This window comes from Musca vetustissima, unplaced genomic scaffold (genome assembly GCF_032173495.1).
Source record: "Musca vetustissima isolate MV318-11 ecotype Yass unplaced genomic scaffold, APGP_CSIRO_Mvet_v1 utg9639, whole genome shotgun sequence".
Lineage (NCBI taxonomy): Eukaryota > Metazoa > Arthropoda > Insecta > Diptera > Muscidae > Musca > Musca vetustissima.
The window spans coordinates 331,658-349,218 of NW_026887794.1; the positions used below are offsets into that span (position 1 = coordinate 331,658).

A 17,561-nucleotide genomic window follows, 5' to 3' on the forward strand; every position below is an offset into this window, starting at 1 on the left:
TCGCGGCGTTACAAACTCTTGGGGCTGCACAAAGCTATAATACCCTGATAACATAGTTGTGTAGGGTATAAAAATTAGGCCTCCTAACGTTTTTAGATAATTGTTCATAGTCCTCTGAGGCCTATTATAAATTTATAACATTTTCTTAATTTATTTAATTATTTTATTTATTTATTTCATATATATAATTTAATATTTGGTTGTATAGAAAAAAATACAATTACACAATTTTTTAAAAAATATTTAAAAAACATTTTTTTATAAAAACTTATAAAATAATAACAAAAAAATAATACTTATTATTTATATTTACATATTATTTAAAAAAATGTCTCTATATGTATATACACACACATATACACATGTCTCTTTTCCAATCATTTCCTCGATTCTGGCATCCAAATATTCGCTTAGTTCGGTTACTCATCTCTGACAGTTAATTTAAAATTCAACGGTGATTCGGGAATATAGGTTGAGTTGACTTTATACTCCAGTTCGCCATGATTGTATTCGACTTTGTATTTGCGGAAGATCTGCAAGAAAAAAATAAACAAATGAATGGTTTATAGAAGAGGCAAATAGAAAAAATAGAAAGGCAACCATGGAAAAAACAACAAAACATTGGCAGACTTAAAGCAGTCTCCCTCCCGAGCTGCATGGTTGTCTGTTAGGTTTTGCTCGGCCAATGTTTGTTAACATCTTCTTCTTCTTCATCTCCATTATCGTTGTTGTTGTCAAGAATTTCAATTTCCCCTTTACCAAACACACACACACACACTTACTCACACGAAAAAGTGAATGTCTGCTGAAGGATACAACAACTTGCTAACGACGCGCTGCTGCTGATGATGATGATGTGTAAAGTGTAGTGACTTGTAAGTGAATGGCAGTAAAAAACTCCCAGCTAGGCTTAGAGGTACTTTAACCAGCCTAACTGGCAATCTGCCTCCTCCTTTAGCCTCCTTTTGCCATATGGATGTTTTTTTTCATGTTTACCATTTCGCCCCCTCTCTTTTTGTTGTTTGTACCAAATGTACTTACCTTTGCCAACAGAGTATGTAATTCGATTTCCGCAAAACGTCGTCCGACACACATGCGACGCCCATAACCAAATGGTAAACTAACAAAGGGATGTATTTTGTGGCCATCATGATGTGGACATCTATTTGCATTTGGATTAACATCTGTGTGGAAGAAGAGAGAAAAAACAAGTCAATGGAAAAAATTGCTATGTCAATTTGTTTCCCCACCCCGAACATAATGTGGGTGGGAGTAGGGAGGTGGTAGGGACTTCCTTTGAAAAAATGCAGAAATACTCAAATATGGTCCTATGTAATGGAATATGGCCTCTTACGGATAATTTTCCTATTTCCTTGTAGCCTACAAGAGTCCTTCAAAAACAATTTTTAATTAAACTCTCCTTTTGTACATGAGGCTGCTAAGAGGTCTTCTTGTTTCCGGAAATTCGATTCTATTAATTGAACATTTTCTGTTAAATTCAAATTGCTTTGGTTTTTGTTGTAACGAAAAAAATAAATTTAATTATGAAGAAGGACCTCCCACTCGGCACTCAATAATTTTTTGAGATATGATAATACCCTGAAAACTGAATGGAAAGGAAATTACCTGGCTTCGTTTCAATTATGCAGAATTTCACAAAATAAAGCTTTCTAAATATTCTCCAAGTATGAGATTTTTTCTCTAGAAATTCCAAAGCATTATTTTCCTACCCACCACCCTTCCCAATTTTCAGACCAACAGATGAGTATATTACTCCGGAAAATTGACCCAAGTTTGTTTCCCCCCACTCTACTTACTCTGTTGATTTGCTGTTGTTTCATTCTGTTTAAGCCAACGTTCCGGTTGAAATGCTTTCGGTTCTGGAAAATATGCTGGATCATTTGACACAACCAAATGGGGAAATATGACATTTGTCTGCAAAATACAAAAACAACAACAACGAAAAATAGAAATGAAATTAAATCCTGCTTTTCTTCTCTTCAATTGAAAACAAGATTTGTTTTCAAATTGGAAAACTTACACCCTTTGGTATATGATAGCCATTGATAATGGCATCCGATTGTAGGCTACGACCATTGGCAATGACAACGGGATACATTCTGAAAGAGCAAAAAAAAAAAAACAAAAAGAAGAAATAATTAAATAGGAGAAAAGTTATTGCAAAGACCTCAGAGGCCTTAAAAATCTTATACAATTTTTTCATAGACCTCCGAGGCTTCCTATCACATTTTATAGACAACTTTCCTGAGACCTCCGAGGGCTAAACAAATTGTATAAACAAATTTTTCATAGAACTTCGAGGCCTATCACATTTTGTAGACAATTTTCCTGAGACCTCCCAGCCCTCCATAGGGCTCCAAGTCCTTTACAATATAATAGAAACATTTTATAGGCCTACGAGTCCTATAGAATTTTATACACCATTTTTTATAAGCTTGCGAGTCCCATAAAATTTTATAGAATATTTTTCAAAGGCATTTGAAGGCCCATACAATTCGGTATAATTTTTTTCATATGCCGTCAAGGCCGATAAAAACAAATAAAAAATGCCTCTATGGCCTCCGAGGCTTATAAAATTTTTTAGAAAAATTGTTAAAGGCCTCGGAGACCAATACCATTTTGTAGATAATGTTTCATAGGATTATTCAAGTTTTTTGGAAAATTTTTCATAGGCCTCCGAAGCGTAGAAAATTTTTCAGAATTCTCCGAGGCCTATAAAATTTTAATTCATAGGCCTCCGAGGTCCAAATAATTGTATACAACATTTTTCATAGGCCTCCAAGACCTATTGTTCAAATTGTATATATTTTTTTCAGAGGCCTCCTAAATTTAATAGAATTTTTACTACTTAATAGGAATCCATGGCCGAAAATAATGTCCTAAAAACTTGTCATATTCCTCCGAGGCCTCTACAAGTTTGCAGAAACTTTTCCATAGGTCTCCTTTAAAAGTTTATAGAGAAATGTTCATAGGCCTCCGTGACCTATAAATATTTTTGGAATAAATTTCAGCCTCAAAAACTTTTTTTCATAAACCTATATAGAAAAAAATTATAAGAATGTTTTTCGTAGACCTCTGAGGTCTGCAATATTTTATAGAAAAGTTTTCTTAGATCTACAAAACATAATAAAAAAAAACTTTCTTAGACCCTCTGAGGTTTAAATTTTTTTTAGAAGAAATGTTAATCGATCTCTAAGGTCTACAAAATTTTATAGAAACAATTTCAATGACATCTGAGGACTACAAAACTTCATAGACAATTTTTCGTAGGGCTTTGGGGCCTACAAAATGCCATTGAACATTTTTCGTGGGTCTTTCCGAAGCCTATAAAATCTTAAAGAAAATTATTCACAGGACTCCACGGCCAAAAAAATATATATATATATATTCATAGAAATGTTTTCATAGGCCTCCGAGGCCTATAGAAATTTGTTCATAGACCTCTGAGGTATACACAATTTGGAAGAACAATTTTCTTATACTTCTAAAATCTACAAAATTCTATAAAAAAATCGTAGACCTCTGAGGTCTGCAAAGAAATTTGATAGGAGGTCTATTACAATGTTTTCTTTTAAATATTAAGCTCTCCGAGGCCTGAGAATTTAAATAGAAACTGATTTCGGAATTTTCATAGACCTATGAAGTCTACAGAAATATTCCGAGACATATAAAATTGTTTAGAAAGCCTTCCGTACACCTCTGAAATGTACATAAAAAAACATTCTGTTTCCTCAGAACATTTGCAGAAAATTTTCGGAATTTTCAATGTTGATTCAACATTTTCAATGTTGCATCAACATTTTTACTATGTTGCTGCAACATTTCTATGTAACTCATAATACTAGATTCAATTCCTGATTTCCTCCAATTAACCTAAATTTAAATTTATCCAAGCATGAAGAATTAGGAAATGGCGTCTAGAGTTATAAGCTACATAGAAATGCTGCAGCAACATTTAAAAATGTTGAGAGAACATTTTGTAATTTTTAATGTTGATTCAACCTTTTTAATGTTACTGCAACATTTTTGCTATGTTGCTAGAGCATTTCTATGAAACTTATAATAACAGATTCAATTCCGAAATTCCTCCATTTAACATATATTTGAATTTATCTAAGTATGAGGAATTACTGAAATGCATCTAGAATTATAGGTAGCACTTTATGAATTCTTTAATGAAAGAAATGTTGCAGCAACATGGAAAAATGCCAAGGCAACATTAAAAATGTGTTTATGCAACTTATTTTACCTCAGAGGTCTTCAACAACATTTTATTAAACATTTTAAAGACAAAAAATAAAATAAAAAATTGAAAGACCTCTCTGAGGTCTTCCAAATTTTAAAAAAATATTTCCCTTGACTTCTGAGGTCTTCATGAATTAATAAAACATGCTTCGTCCCTGTCTCTTTCACTTTGCCCAGATTTTTTTTTCTCATGAAAACAAATTTCTGATTACATCTTCTTCAATTTTTGTCTTCTTCCTCTACCACCTCTCCTTTTTTCATCCACACAAAAATACATACCTTAAAGTTTCCTTGACACATGCCCTTAAATATGGTATCTGCTCAAGGACATTTTGATTAATTTCCGCTTCATGTGAACTGGGAAAGACTTTTTGCAGTTCGGCGAAAAGTTTTTGTTGTTTATCGGGATTTTTGGCCAATTGATAAATGGTGGAGGAAACAGCCACAGAAGTCTAGAAGTAAAAAAACGAAAAAAAACATACAAATACATACACACATAAATACATACATCCAAAAGTACTCGAAAGGTTGTGAAAAGCTTTTAATTAATTAAATTGAAATTAGTATTTCATTGGCATTTTATTGCTGCCTCCACCACCGCTACCACCACAACCACTACTTCGACTACCTACCGTATCGACACCCACTAAAAAGAGATCCAAGGCCAATACAGCTGCTAATTTACGATTGCCTGTTTTACGTACAATACGCTCCACGATACTGATATCAGCTTCCGCTCTGTTTAAATTTGTGCACGAATCGGCAGCATCCATGGTGCGACTAATGTTTTTCATGCAGATTCTAGGGAATGGAAAATTATATTTTTTAATATTTATGAGGGACAGTGCCGCCGACTTACTCTGTAAAATCATCCAAAGCCTTGATAAAGCTACGATATGCCTTGGTGGGATAAAATCTCCACAATGGCATTCTCAACTCCAACTCGGGCACAGCCCAAAAGAATGTGTTAATGCAATTGATAATTTTTTGTGACTCTTCATTACCCTCGGGTGATAGACATCCCAAGCGGGTATCTAAGGCAACACGACCCACAGCTGTAATAAAAGAAAAAAATATTATATTAAAAATTTGAAGAGCCGGCCTTAATTTTCTCCTAACTCTGTGTACTTACATTCCAAAGCCCATTTGTATAGTTCGTGCAGAAAATTTCCGGGTAATTCATTATTTTCATCACGCATTTCATGAATTCTGTAATGAAATTAAATTAAAATATTTTGTTTGACCTCTTGATCTAGAAAATGTTTTGTATGTCTCTGAGACCTAAAATTTTTAATTGAATATTGAGGCCTACAAAATGTTTTAGACATTTTTTGTAGGTCTCTGAGGCCTATAAAATGTTGTAGACATTTTTTGTAGGTCTCTGAGGCCTACAACATTTTATAGAAAAATTTTCGCAGGTCTTTGTTGAGGTCTACAAAACTTTATAGAAATTTTTACGTAGGTCTTTTTTGAGGCCCACAAAACTTGATAGAATTTTCTTGGTTAGTCTCTGAGACCTACAAAATGTTCTAGAAACACTTTCGTTTGTCTCAAATCTAAACAATTTTGTAGAAACATTTTTGTAGGTCCCTGAGGCCTACACAACTATTTTTCGTGGATCTCGAAGAAATATTCAATTTTTGAAAAAAATTGGTTGTGGATCTCCATGGTCTACAAAATTACATAGAAAACTCGAGGTATACAAAATTTTAAAGAACATTTGTCACAGGCTTCGGCGACCTTCAAAATTGTATATAACATTTTTCTGGCGTCTTTGAGACCTACAAAATGTTGTAGAAAATCTTTGAGACCTACAGCAAATTATCCACATACTTATGCAAGCTTCGGAGACTAACCAATACTGTTCTAAAACATTTTCTAGGCCTCACGGAAAATCCGAAAAATGCCTATACAATTTCGCAGGACTCCGAGATCTACGAACAAGTTTCTATAAAATTTAGTTGTCTTTAGACACCTACGATAATGTTTCTATAAAATTCCGTAGGCATCAGAGACGAAACATCTTCTATAAAATCGTTCTTTCCTCAGATACTCTTAGAAAAGTTTTTATATGACGTTGTAGTTCTCAGTTGCATTCGGAGATTTTTTTCTACATCATTTTGTAATCCTTTTGAGGCAATGGATCTCTGGAAACTTATAAATCTGTTAGTAGTCTACTTACCTCACCATAAACTCACTGGCAATATCATTAAGTGGAGGTATATATTTTTTTGTTGTCTGAGGCTGTAAGAGGATCTGTTGAACCTCTTGGCGGAATGATTCCCAACTTTTACCATGCCTATTAAAATGAATGAATTTTGTTATTAGAAAAATTCAAAATATCTCTAAATTTTGATTAATACTTACACTCCAATTAGCCCTGCAACATCTCCGAAGAAGTCCTTTCTCAACACACCTTTGTATCTTCTCAGCGAGGGCATGGAGGGTCTGAAGTTTTGAAAACGAAGTAAAGTTTAATTAATTGAAGGAATTGTGGAATTAAATCTATAATTATCGGTTGCCTAGAAATGCTGCAGCAACATATAAACATGTTGAGGCAACATTTCAAATGTTGATACGACATTACACAAAATGTTTCTGCAACATTTTAAAATATTGTAAAGACCTTAGAGCTATAAGAAACACTTAGTAAAAGAAATATTGTAGATCTTTGGGGTCTATCAAATTTTGTAAATCTCAGAGGTCTATGAAAAATGTTATAAGCCATATTATGGATATCAGGGACCTAAGAAATGTTGTATATCAAATATTATAGACATCAGATGTCTATGAAATATTATTTGTAGGGAAAATTCTTACTCAAGGTGCCTTGAGAAAGTATCTATAATTATCGGTTGCCTATAAATGCTGCAGCAATATATAAACATGTTGAGGCAACATTTAAAATGTTGATTCGACATTACAACATGTTTCTGCAACATTTTAAAATATTGTAAAGACCTAGGAACTATCAGAAACATGCTAATAAATAAATGTTGTGTATCTTAGAGGTCTACGAAGCATCTTCTATTAAATTTTGTAAATCTCAGAGGTCTACGAAATATGTTCCTCTGAGTTATAAGAAAAACTTCATATCAAATGTTATAGACCTCAGAGGTCTAAGAGATATTATTTGTAGAGAAAATCCTTTCTCAAGGCATTTTTGAATTTCGCATGGTGACAATAGAAAGCCTGAACATTTAGATTAACTTTAAAATTGCCTGAAAATGTTGCAGCAACATTAAAAAATGTTGAGGCAACATTAAAAAATGTTGAGGCAACATTGAAAAATGTTGAGGCAACATTGAAACATATTGAATCATTAGTACACATTATGTTTGTAACATTTTTTAATGTTTCTATGACCTCAGGAATGTTCGTAATTATTTTCTCAGAGATCTAGGAAAAGTTATGTATAAAACTGTTTAGATTTCAGAGCTCAGAGGTGTTGAAAAAATCTTCTATAAAATGTTATAGGCCTCAGAGGTCAACGATTTTTGTTCTATGAAATTTTGTAAGCTTTGTAGACCTGTCAACAACTGTGTTTAGATTTCAGAGGTCTATGAAACATTTTTTATAAATCTCCGCAGACCTCAGAGGTCTAGGAAAAATGTTCTACAACATGTTGTAGGCCTCAGAGGTCAAAGATTTTTGTTTTATGAATATGTGACTTTTCTATAAATGTGTGTAAACCTTAGAGGTCACCGAAATTGTTATGTTTGAATAATAAAATGTCTATTACCAAGAAATCTTTATATATTCTCCGTGAGGGTATTGAAGGCCGGAAAATTTTTATATAAATTTATATTAATTGAACGAATTAGGGAATTAATGTTACATATATATATTGCTGCAACATTTTAAAATTGAGGAAACAAAAATATATTGAATCAACATTACAAAATGTATCGGCAACATTTTAAAATATTTGTTAGAACTCTGCATAAACATTTCTAATAGATTTTGTGGACCTCAGAGGTTTACGGAAAAACTTTTTATAACATTTTCTGGACTTCAGAGGTCAATTTACATTTGTTTTACAGAAAAATGACGCAGCAACATATAAAAAATGTTGAGGCAACATTAAAATGTTGAATCAACTTCCAAAATGTATCTGCAACATTTAAAAGTGTTTTGTAGACCTCAAAGGTCTACCCAAACATTCTATAAAATGTTGTAGACTTCTGAAATTTTTTCTACATCATTGTTAGGCTTTAACGAAAATTATTTTTTTATAAAAAAAGCTGCGGCAACATATGGAAATGTTGAATCAACATTAAAAGTGTCTCTTCAACATTTTTTAGACCTCGACGAAAAAAATTGTACAGATTGTGGGTCCAAAATTTAATTTAATCTCTGTTTTCAAAGAAACATTTTGTATCCTAAATTATTTACATTGTTTAAATAATTTCCATTGATTATTAGCTGCAGTTGTACATTTGATTTCCCCCTTCCCCTATCCATAATGACCAAATTATAGAAAGAGAAAAAAACAACAACAAATTGCCACACTAATGAAAAATTACCCTGAATCAAACGAAAAAATTAGCATAAAATACCCTTGTGGAAACCTATTTCCAAATGAAGTTGATTGCATGTCATTTGCATGATGTTTTTTATCTACCAAACCCCCTCGCTCCCTCCCTCGCCATCATTCCAGATTAGTTCTCAGTCGCTAATTATAATAAAACATTTCCGATGTTGATGTCGTCGTTCAATATTTGCTTTGCAGCCAATTAAAAAATTAAGGTCAGTTCATAAAACAATAACGACAGAAAAATGACAAACAAATTTTTTATGGATTTGTCATTCGGTGGTTAATTTGACAAGAGAATTGATGCCATCCCGCGGCATAGGGCAGACAGACGTTCATAGTAGACATTTCTTCTTTTTTTCGCTAATAAATTGGCAACAATTTACAAGCTAATTTGGTCATCATCAGCATTCCACCTCCACATTTGTCTCTTCTTCGTTGAATATTTCTAAAACAAAATTTGCAAAAAAAAAAAAAAAATCGGCTAGGGAACCCCATTGTATGGTGGTTGCACAGAGTTCGAGGTGTGGGGTTCCTGGTGAATGACAAATATCCGAAACGTATGCCTTGGCGGCGACAACGATGACAACCCATTAAACACAGATGATGGTGCCGATGATATTTGTCAATGACTGCGACAAATTTGAGTAACAAAAATAGATGAATTATAAATACCAGAACAACAACAACAAAAATAACATTATCAAAAAACCACCAGCCACCTCTTTGTGTATTTATTAAATTTTTTGTTTTTAATAATCCCCCTCAAAACGAAAACTAATAGAAATCGAAAAAATAATTTTGAAAAGAAACACAAAAAAAATAAAACCCAACAAAATTCATTCATTCGAAATGTTTGCGTTCAGACATAGTGGCGCCCAACATGGTGGTATGTGATTCACAAAAAAATACATATAAAATACAAATTGTATATTTTTGAAAATAAAAATTTGCAAAGGGTAACCCAGGTGTCGTATGTGATATATATTTTGTAATTTAGGAGATTACGTATACGCCTTGTATGCCCAGCAATTATTACTAATACGCACACGAAGTTCTTTAATCTTTTCTAGACCTCAGAGATTGTTTAAAATGGTGTTTAAGATTTCTGCGACCTCTAGAACATTTGTCTATGAAATTTATAAGCTATCAGAGGTTTTTTAAAAATATTCTATAAAATGTTGTAGGCCTATACAAAGTTTCTATAAAATGTGTTTATCGTACTTCGGGGTACTATAAAAATGTCCTAAACGATTTTATAGGCCTCGGAGGATTACAAAAATTTTCTATAAATTTTAAAACGTCTTCGAAATGATCCAGCAACGTTAAAAAATTTTGAGGCAGCATTGAAAAATGTTGAATCATTAGTGCAGATTGTGCCTGCAATATTTTAAAATGTTTCGTTGACCTCGGAAATGTACGAAATTATTTCCTAAAACATTTTGCAAACATCAGAGATCAAGGAAAAATTATGTATAAAACTGTGTAGATTTCAGAGGTCTATGAAACATTTTTTTTTTTAAATCTCTGCAGACCTCAGAGGTCTTTTGAATAATGTTCTACAATATGTTGTGGGCCTCAGAAGTCAACGATTTTTGTTTTGTAAAATTTTGTAAGAATTAGAGGCCTGTCAAAAATTCTGTTTAAATTTCAGAGGTCTATGAAAATTTTTTTATAAATCTCAGCAGACCTCAGAGGTCTAGGAAACATGTTCTACAACTTGTTGTATAAAATTTAAAAGGTCTCTGATCTCTGAGCACTATGAATTTTTTTTCCTAGAACAGTTTGTAAGTCTGGGAGATATATGGAAATTTTTTTATAAATTTTGCAGGCCTCGTAAGCTTATGGCATTTTTTTATGAAAGTATATAGACCTCGGAGACATTTTAAAAAATATGCTATAAAATTCTACAGGCCTTCAGAGGTCTATGAACATTTCTCTATTAAAATGTCCAGTCATCGGAGGCTTATAAAATAATTATATAAAATGTTAAAGATCCCGAAGGCCTATAAAAAATTGTCTACACTTCGGAGGCGTATGAAAATGGGTCTATGAAATTTATAGGCAATTTTTCATTGTAATGGCATCGAAGGACTTTTGAATAACATTTTATATTTTAATTGTACAGTTATCGGTGACTTATAAAATATTTCCATAAACTTGTAAAAGCCAATAAAAAATTGTCTAAGCTGGTCCACAAAGGCAGTTGTAAAGGCATCGGAGGACTATGAAATATTTTCTATAAAATGTTATAGGGCTCGGAAACTTTTACGGAATTTCATAATCGGTAGAAATGTATAGGCCTCGGAGTTCATACGCCTCCGATGCCTATACATTTTTAGCGATTATGAAATTTGTATCTATAAAATTGTCAATAAAATTTTATAGGCCTCTGAAAATATTTCTATAAAAATGTATAGGCCTTAGAAACCTATGGAAAAAATTCTATAAAATGATATGGGCCTCGGAGGCCTATGAAAAAATATCTATAAAATTGTGTAGGCCTCCTCAAAGGTCTATGGACAAGTTTTCAATAGATTTTTTTCTGCCGCAGAGGCCTATGACAAATTTTCTATAAAAAATGTGTAATTCTCAAAGTCCATTGACAATTTTTCCAATAAAATGCCTCCTCAGAGGCCTATTTTTTTAAATTTTTCATAAGCCTCTGAAGCCTCAAGAAAATTCGATAATATGTTATAGGCCTCGGAGCCCTAAGATTGTATATCTGTTAAATACTAAAACCTACTGTGCCATTTCTCTCTCCCCAAAACTCAAAAACCAAATCAAAATTTTATTGGCATGCCGATATCAAACCATTAAATGGCTTTCGTGATGGTCTCATTACGTTGAATCGTGACACGCTACAACACAATTCTCCTAACCAAGGGAATAAGAACAGCTGACTGGCGCCATATAAAACTTACAAAAGGTAGTTATTAGGCACGTGTTTGAAAACACTACTTATTTTTTCTCAATGTCAACTTTAGTTGAAAAAATGTGTCATTCATTCAAAAGACTTAACCTACCTCACTACCAAAAAAAAACGGTTTGTCGCCATGCCCACATTTTTTTATAACAATTTTGTAAATCATCTCAAATATCAAGTTTCATTTTGAGTTGATCTGCTACATTACACTGGTTTACTTTCTTCCCCACCCATAAAATAAAATATATTTTTATATATGAATGCCGACCTGAGCTGCTGCATTCCCACACTTCTGATCTTCATGGTCATCTTTGCAAGACATAGAAATCTTTACAATAAATTGAATTTCATCTGTGTGGTTATATTTGGGCGACAACAAAATCAATTCCACCACATGTTGTTTTAATTTGAATTAAATATGAATGATTTGGATTTAAATATATATTTTTTTTTTTTTTGGAAATTAACATAAGTTGTCTGGTTAGATGTTCGGGTTAATAAAATGTCTTGTTAAGAGGAGGATGGTTGGTTGCTGGTAGGCAATGAATGGATCATAAATTATTTTTTCTTGGTGTGGTCGCCGCTATGTAAATGTCCCATCAATGAAGAGCATTTTTTTTTTTGTTGTGTGGTTGTTGTTGTCATCAGTTGTCTTGCGCTTTTATAATGTCGCTTTAGGCCAAAAGAAACAAAAAAGATAAACAATCAGCGTTTTATGCCTGGTTTGCTTGTTTAACTTTTTAATAGTGGGCTAGGCTAAGCTATGTGTATGTTTTTTGCACTCATCTTAAGACATTTGAAGATGATGGGTTTTTGGCACATATTTATCTATTTATTTATTTATTTTCGTATATCTGAATTTTTTGCTTCGAATATCGACTGTGATTTTTTGTAAATCTACAAAAACAATAATAATTCACAATTTGAAAGCCTCAGAGATCTATAACCATTTGTTGCCTATGAAAATATTTTTAAAAAAAAATTTATAAGCATCAAGAGCTTGTAAAAAATGTATAGGCCTCGGAGGCCTATGAAAATTTTTCTAATAAATTGTATATGCCTCGGAGACCTATGAAAATTTGCTACAAAATTGTATAGACCTGTGAAAATTTTACTATAACATTTTATAGACATTGAATGCCTATGTTTGCCTAATAATTTCCACACAAAACGCTGAAATCACCTCTTTTTGTCAATAACAGCTGTTTATATCAAGCCAAGGCAACTGACAAATTGAATTGTTTTGATGTGGGTACTAGTCTCCCGACTCTTCTTTTTCCTACATATCTCACTCTCCTCTTTATAGCAACCTTACTAATATTTCATATGTCTTGTCTTGTATTCGTGTTCACTCTCTCTCCCTCTAATTATCTCAATGGTTGAATGTTGTAATTAAAAGTGGATTTTTGTGAACAACAACAAACCGCATATGTTGTGTGGACATGTGATGGGTCCTTTTTGTTGTTGTTGTTGGCAATTTGCAGGCATCCATCCATTCCAGTATATTTCCTTCAATATTCATGGTCGTCGTCGTTGTCCATATTGCCAGTCCTTAACAACATCATCAATTTGACGTCATTTCTCTGTGAGGAAAAACAAAACGAAACGGTAAATCTTCTTCTCTCCGCTTTTTTCTCCCTGGAGGGGCAAAGCTATGCTTGCTCACTCACTCAACCACAGAAATCATTACTCAGTCAATCTCCTTGAGAAAAACATGAAATTGAAAACAAAAGGTAAACAAACACACACACACAAACAAGCATACAGACCAACAGGAGAATTGTGCATAAACACCATATTTCCTCATAGATTGTGTTGGTAGAGAGAGAGAGGTGGCTTGCGGAGGAGAGCTGACAAAATGAAATATACCCACAAAAAAAGCATCGCATCCTCCCATTGCTTTTGTGGTTTGTGTGCGTATGTTGATGATGACTTTGAATGTCAATGATTTTTTTCTCTTGCTCAATGACAATTGTGTACAAGGAGATAATAACATAATAACATGGCGTAGCGTAACGTTACAGAACGTAACGTCAACGTATGCTTTTAATAGTGGTAGCACTTTGTTTAGTTATTTTATTAGAAAAAAATGGCAAATTTGTTAATTGTTTAAATAAATATTTATTTAGAACAAAATTCAAAACACAATACTAACAACAACTATGACATATGTGTGAATATAACACCACAAAGCTAATTTCTTGTCAATAGTGTTGTTTTGGTGAATAAAAATAAAAAAAACGCGTTTATATTGGCGCACAAACAAAGAGACCACTCTGTTAACCTTGAAAACATAGCCAGCCATCCATCCGTATAAGTGTGTTTTGCAATGCATCAGTGAAAGTGGTAGTGGTATCTGTGTGAAGATATTTAGCACCTTTTACGGATTGTTTGGCTAGCAAATATGTACGTAGGCTGAATAGTTGTGGACCCATTTATGAAATAAGAGGGAGAGTTTGATGCAAAAAAATATAATTTGCACCGACAGCAATGAGAATTACATTTTCTGGTGATTGGTCTGAAAAGTAGGGAACTTGGCAAATAATATAAGTAGTTTTTTTTAATATAAAATCTTGTTTTAAATATATATTTTTTTAATTCCAATAGCAATACTTATGAAAAATAAGTTCTAATGAGAAATATAGCAAATATTATTTGCAATTATTTTTATACCATTTTCATATTTAAAATCTAATCACATATTTGCCTAGAAATTTTTTGTAACTGCCACTCTTTTATTCCTCATCACAAAAGTTTATAGTTTGTTTTTGAACAACCAAAACCAAAAAAAAATTACAATTGATGCTGCTGCCGATGATGTCACTATGACGTCTTTATTGTTTGTTGTTGAAAATAAAAGTGCCAATATCGCGGCATCTTTTTTTCCTATTTTTGTTAGGTAAATAACACAAAAAACTTAATTTGTTAAGCAAACAATTTTTGTTAGAGATAAACACGCAATGCGGCAAATAATTTTATTTCGTGTTTAGTTCTGGAAACGTCCAAATAAATATATACGAAATATGAAAGAAAAAACAGGAAATAATTACCACGATTTAACAAGTTTTGTAAAATGATTTTTATATGGAAAGTTTCGTGTGTTTTTTATTAAATTGTTGAAAATTTGGATATTGGAATTGAAACTTTATAAAACGAAGGGCCAAAAAATCCTGGAATTTCAAACGGGGAATGTGGTAGGGTTTTTTATACAATGATTGAAAACTAGTTTCGAAGTCGAAGGACAAAAAAAATAGTTTTGGAACACTTATCCTGAAGTCGACAGAGTTATTACTCTTAAAATTCACCATAGGATATATTTTGTAAAACATTTGAAGAGGTCGAAGGACCAAAATATTTTTTTAAAATAAAATTAAAGTGTTGGAATTTAATATAATAAATACGAAGTCGAAAGAACAATTGCTTCTAAAATTCAATATGACATAATTTTTTATAACATATGAAAAGGTCGAAGGACCAAAATTAGGTTTTGAAAACCCATATCAACAAGTCGAATTGCCGAATTTTTTCAAAATCAAAACAAAATCATTTAAAAAATATTCTCAAGCATTTACAATTTTAAGGAATTGCTGAATCGAATTCGAACAGTTGTAATTAGAGCATATGTCCTTTAGGTGAAGTTCTAAAATTGATATATCCTAGATTTTTTACTATTTTTATCCTAGAAAAAATAATATTTTTATGGAATCACATTCGAAGGACCAAATGTTAATACACATTTTCGTTCTTTCACTACAAACAAAATATTTTTTATTTAATTATGTTTAATGGCTAATCGAAGGACATTTTTGTTCCTTTTTATCAGAATTTGTATTTGTTTTAAAAATTTTTTTATAATTATAACTTTCTGTGTAAGTTATTTATTGTGTGTACTCACCTATGTGGCATTGCCTCCTCCTTTTTGAATATATTTCGTATTTCATCGCCATCGAAAACGAACAGCAAATCCGGATGGCCAATTAGTCCACCAACTTTGGCTATTTTACCATAATTAATGTGCAGCTCCTTCATTACCTTATCCAGATCACTGATTTTGTAGTGGCCTGCAAATATTTGAAAACAAAAAAATAAATAAATATGCGATAATAATATTGTGATGAATTAAGCATGGTACACACACTGGTCACCATGAAAATGACACTTGGGAAATAACTGATTTTTTTGCCTATTTGACAGTTGCTCCCTAATAAGTTTTGCATGTTTTGTCATTTTGGTTGTTGAATTGTCAAAAATCGAAGCAAACTGACTGATAGTGTGTACTCAGCTTTAGCAATAACAATAAAAAGTCATTAATTTAATACACGCTAAATTCCAAAAGAGTTATTCAAAACTAAAAATTAAAATTTGTAATTTTCAATATAATATTTTGTCTCGATATAGTTTAAAATATTAAAAAACCTGTTTTAACGGAATTCTGTTATGTATATTTGAATTAATAATAATGCTATGTCTGTGTAGGCACCTGTTTCATTTTTGTAATAGGCCTACAAAATTCAAATTTTGTGTGAAATAAATTTGAATATTAATTGATTCAAATGTCAGAGTCTGCCTGCATAGCATTTAAAATTCCCCAAAAACTTTCAACAATACCACAAAATCGAGCAAAGATGAGATCATCTGTCAAAGGAGACAAACAACTACTTTCTCTCACTCTCTCTTTGAATATGACGACAAGAATCTATGTCACAAATGGACAATATAGTTCGATAGCAGTGATTGCTAAATATGTATTCTCTTTTTGGTCAGTCATGTTTTATTATGGTTTCTCACTTATGCTCTCCCACACTTACTCTCGATATAGTTTTGTTCAACGCCAGTCTATCTATGTCTTCATCTACAGTCTTCTTCTTTGAAGAAGAGAGTAAGTGTGTGGAAGCGTAACTGAGAGATAATCATCAAAAATGACTGACGAAAATAAAATACGTATTTAGCCATCACCGTTATCGTACTATTTTGTGCGTTAGTGACATTGAGTCTAAACACAACCAGAGAGTCTAGAGTCAACGACGGTCGTTTATTAGCAACTGGAAATCCCGAAGGCTGACGTTCGCGTCTAGGGGCTTGACGCTAGAATAAATTTTATTCATTTTTGTTCAGCGCCATACTCAAATTTTCTCTCTTGCTCTCAATTGAGTTGTCATATTTTAGGTAAAAATCAGCAGTGCTACTAGAAAATAAATAACTAAATAACTAAAATAATTAAATACTATTATTAATTACAAACTTTATAATTATTTTTGTTGTTGCTGATGGTGTTGCCTCAAGTTGTTTGATGTGAGGCCAAAACAAAAACGCAAAAAAAAGTTTTTTTTGTTTGTGAAAATACCACAAGACCGCATTTTTGTGGCACATTGCGTGTCACGGCTTGTTCCGGCGCATTGTGGTATTGTGTTGTTGTTTTATTGCATGATGTTGCCTCCAAGTTGTTGTTTTAATTATGCGTTGTTATATAACAGCTGAAACCTCCACTACCACCACCCCTTTAACATTGTCATCATCATCACCACCACCTGCGTGTGGCAACAAACACCGAACTTACCTATGAGCGGGGCAAAACGCCAAGAATTACCAATCAAAGGTAAACCCCAGGGACCGGGTACTTCATCATAGGAACGGACATTTGCATTTTTAATTGTGACATTGTCAATGCTGCGTTGCTTGCTAATAAATGAAATGAGTGGCGGGAGAGAGAGAGAGAGAGTGGAGAAAGAAAAGTAGATTTTAATTAGTCGGTTGTTGTGACAATTATTTGTTTGTGGGAGAATTGGCATCTAACGGGTGTTCTGTTGTTGGTAGCAATAAACATCAACAAAAGTG

General features: G+C 32.6%; 2 protein-coding genes across 3 annotated transcripts in view; one reads left to right on the plus strand and one right to left on the minus strand.

The window, feature by feature from the left end:
- Positions 1-17,561, plus strand: part of LOC133335493 (G protein alpha o subunit) — an 86,008-nt gene that overhangs the window by 53,167 nt on the left and 15,280 nt on the right. The gene's annotated exons all lie outside the window — the stretch shown is intronic.
- Positions 420-17,381, minus strand: LOC133335494 (probable cytochrome P450 49a1). Its single transcript, XM_061543768.1, has 12 exons — positions 17,284-17,381; positions 15,622-15,787; positions 6,634-6,714; positions 6,449-6,565; positions 5,399-5,475; positions 5,126-5,321; positions 4,899-5,067; positions 4,546-4,718; positions 2,042-2,120; positions 1,814-1,935; positions 1,042-1,162; positions 420-533 (listed from the first exon to the last, which is right to left on the minus strand). Exons 2-12 carry the CDS (start codon positions 15,753-15,755, stop codon positions 420-422), a joined length of 1,383 nt encoding a protein of 460 aa, XP_061399752.1. The 5' UTR covers positions 15,756-15,787; positions 17,284-17,381.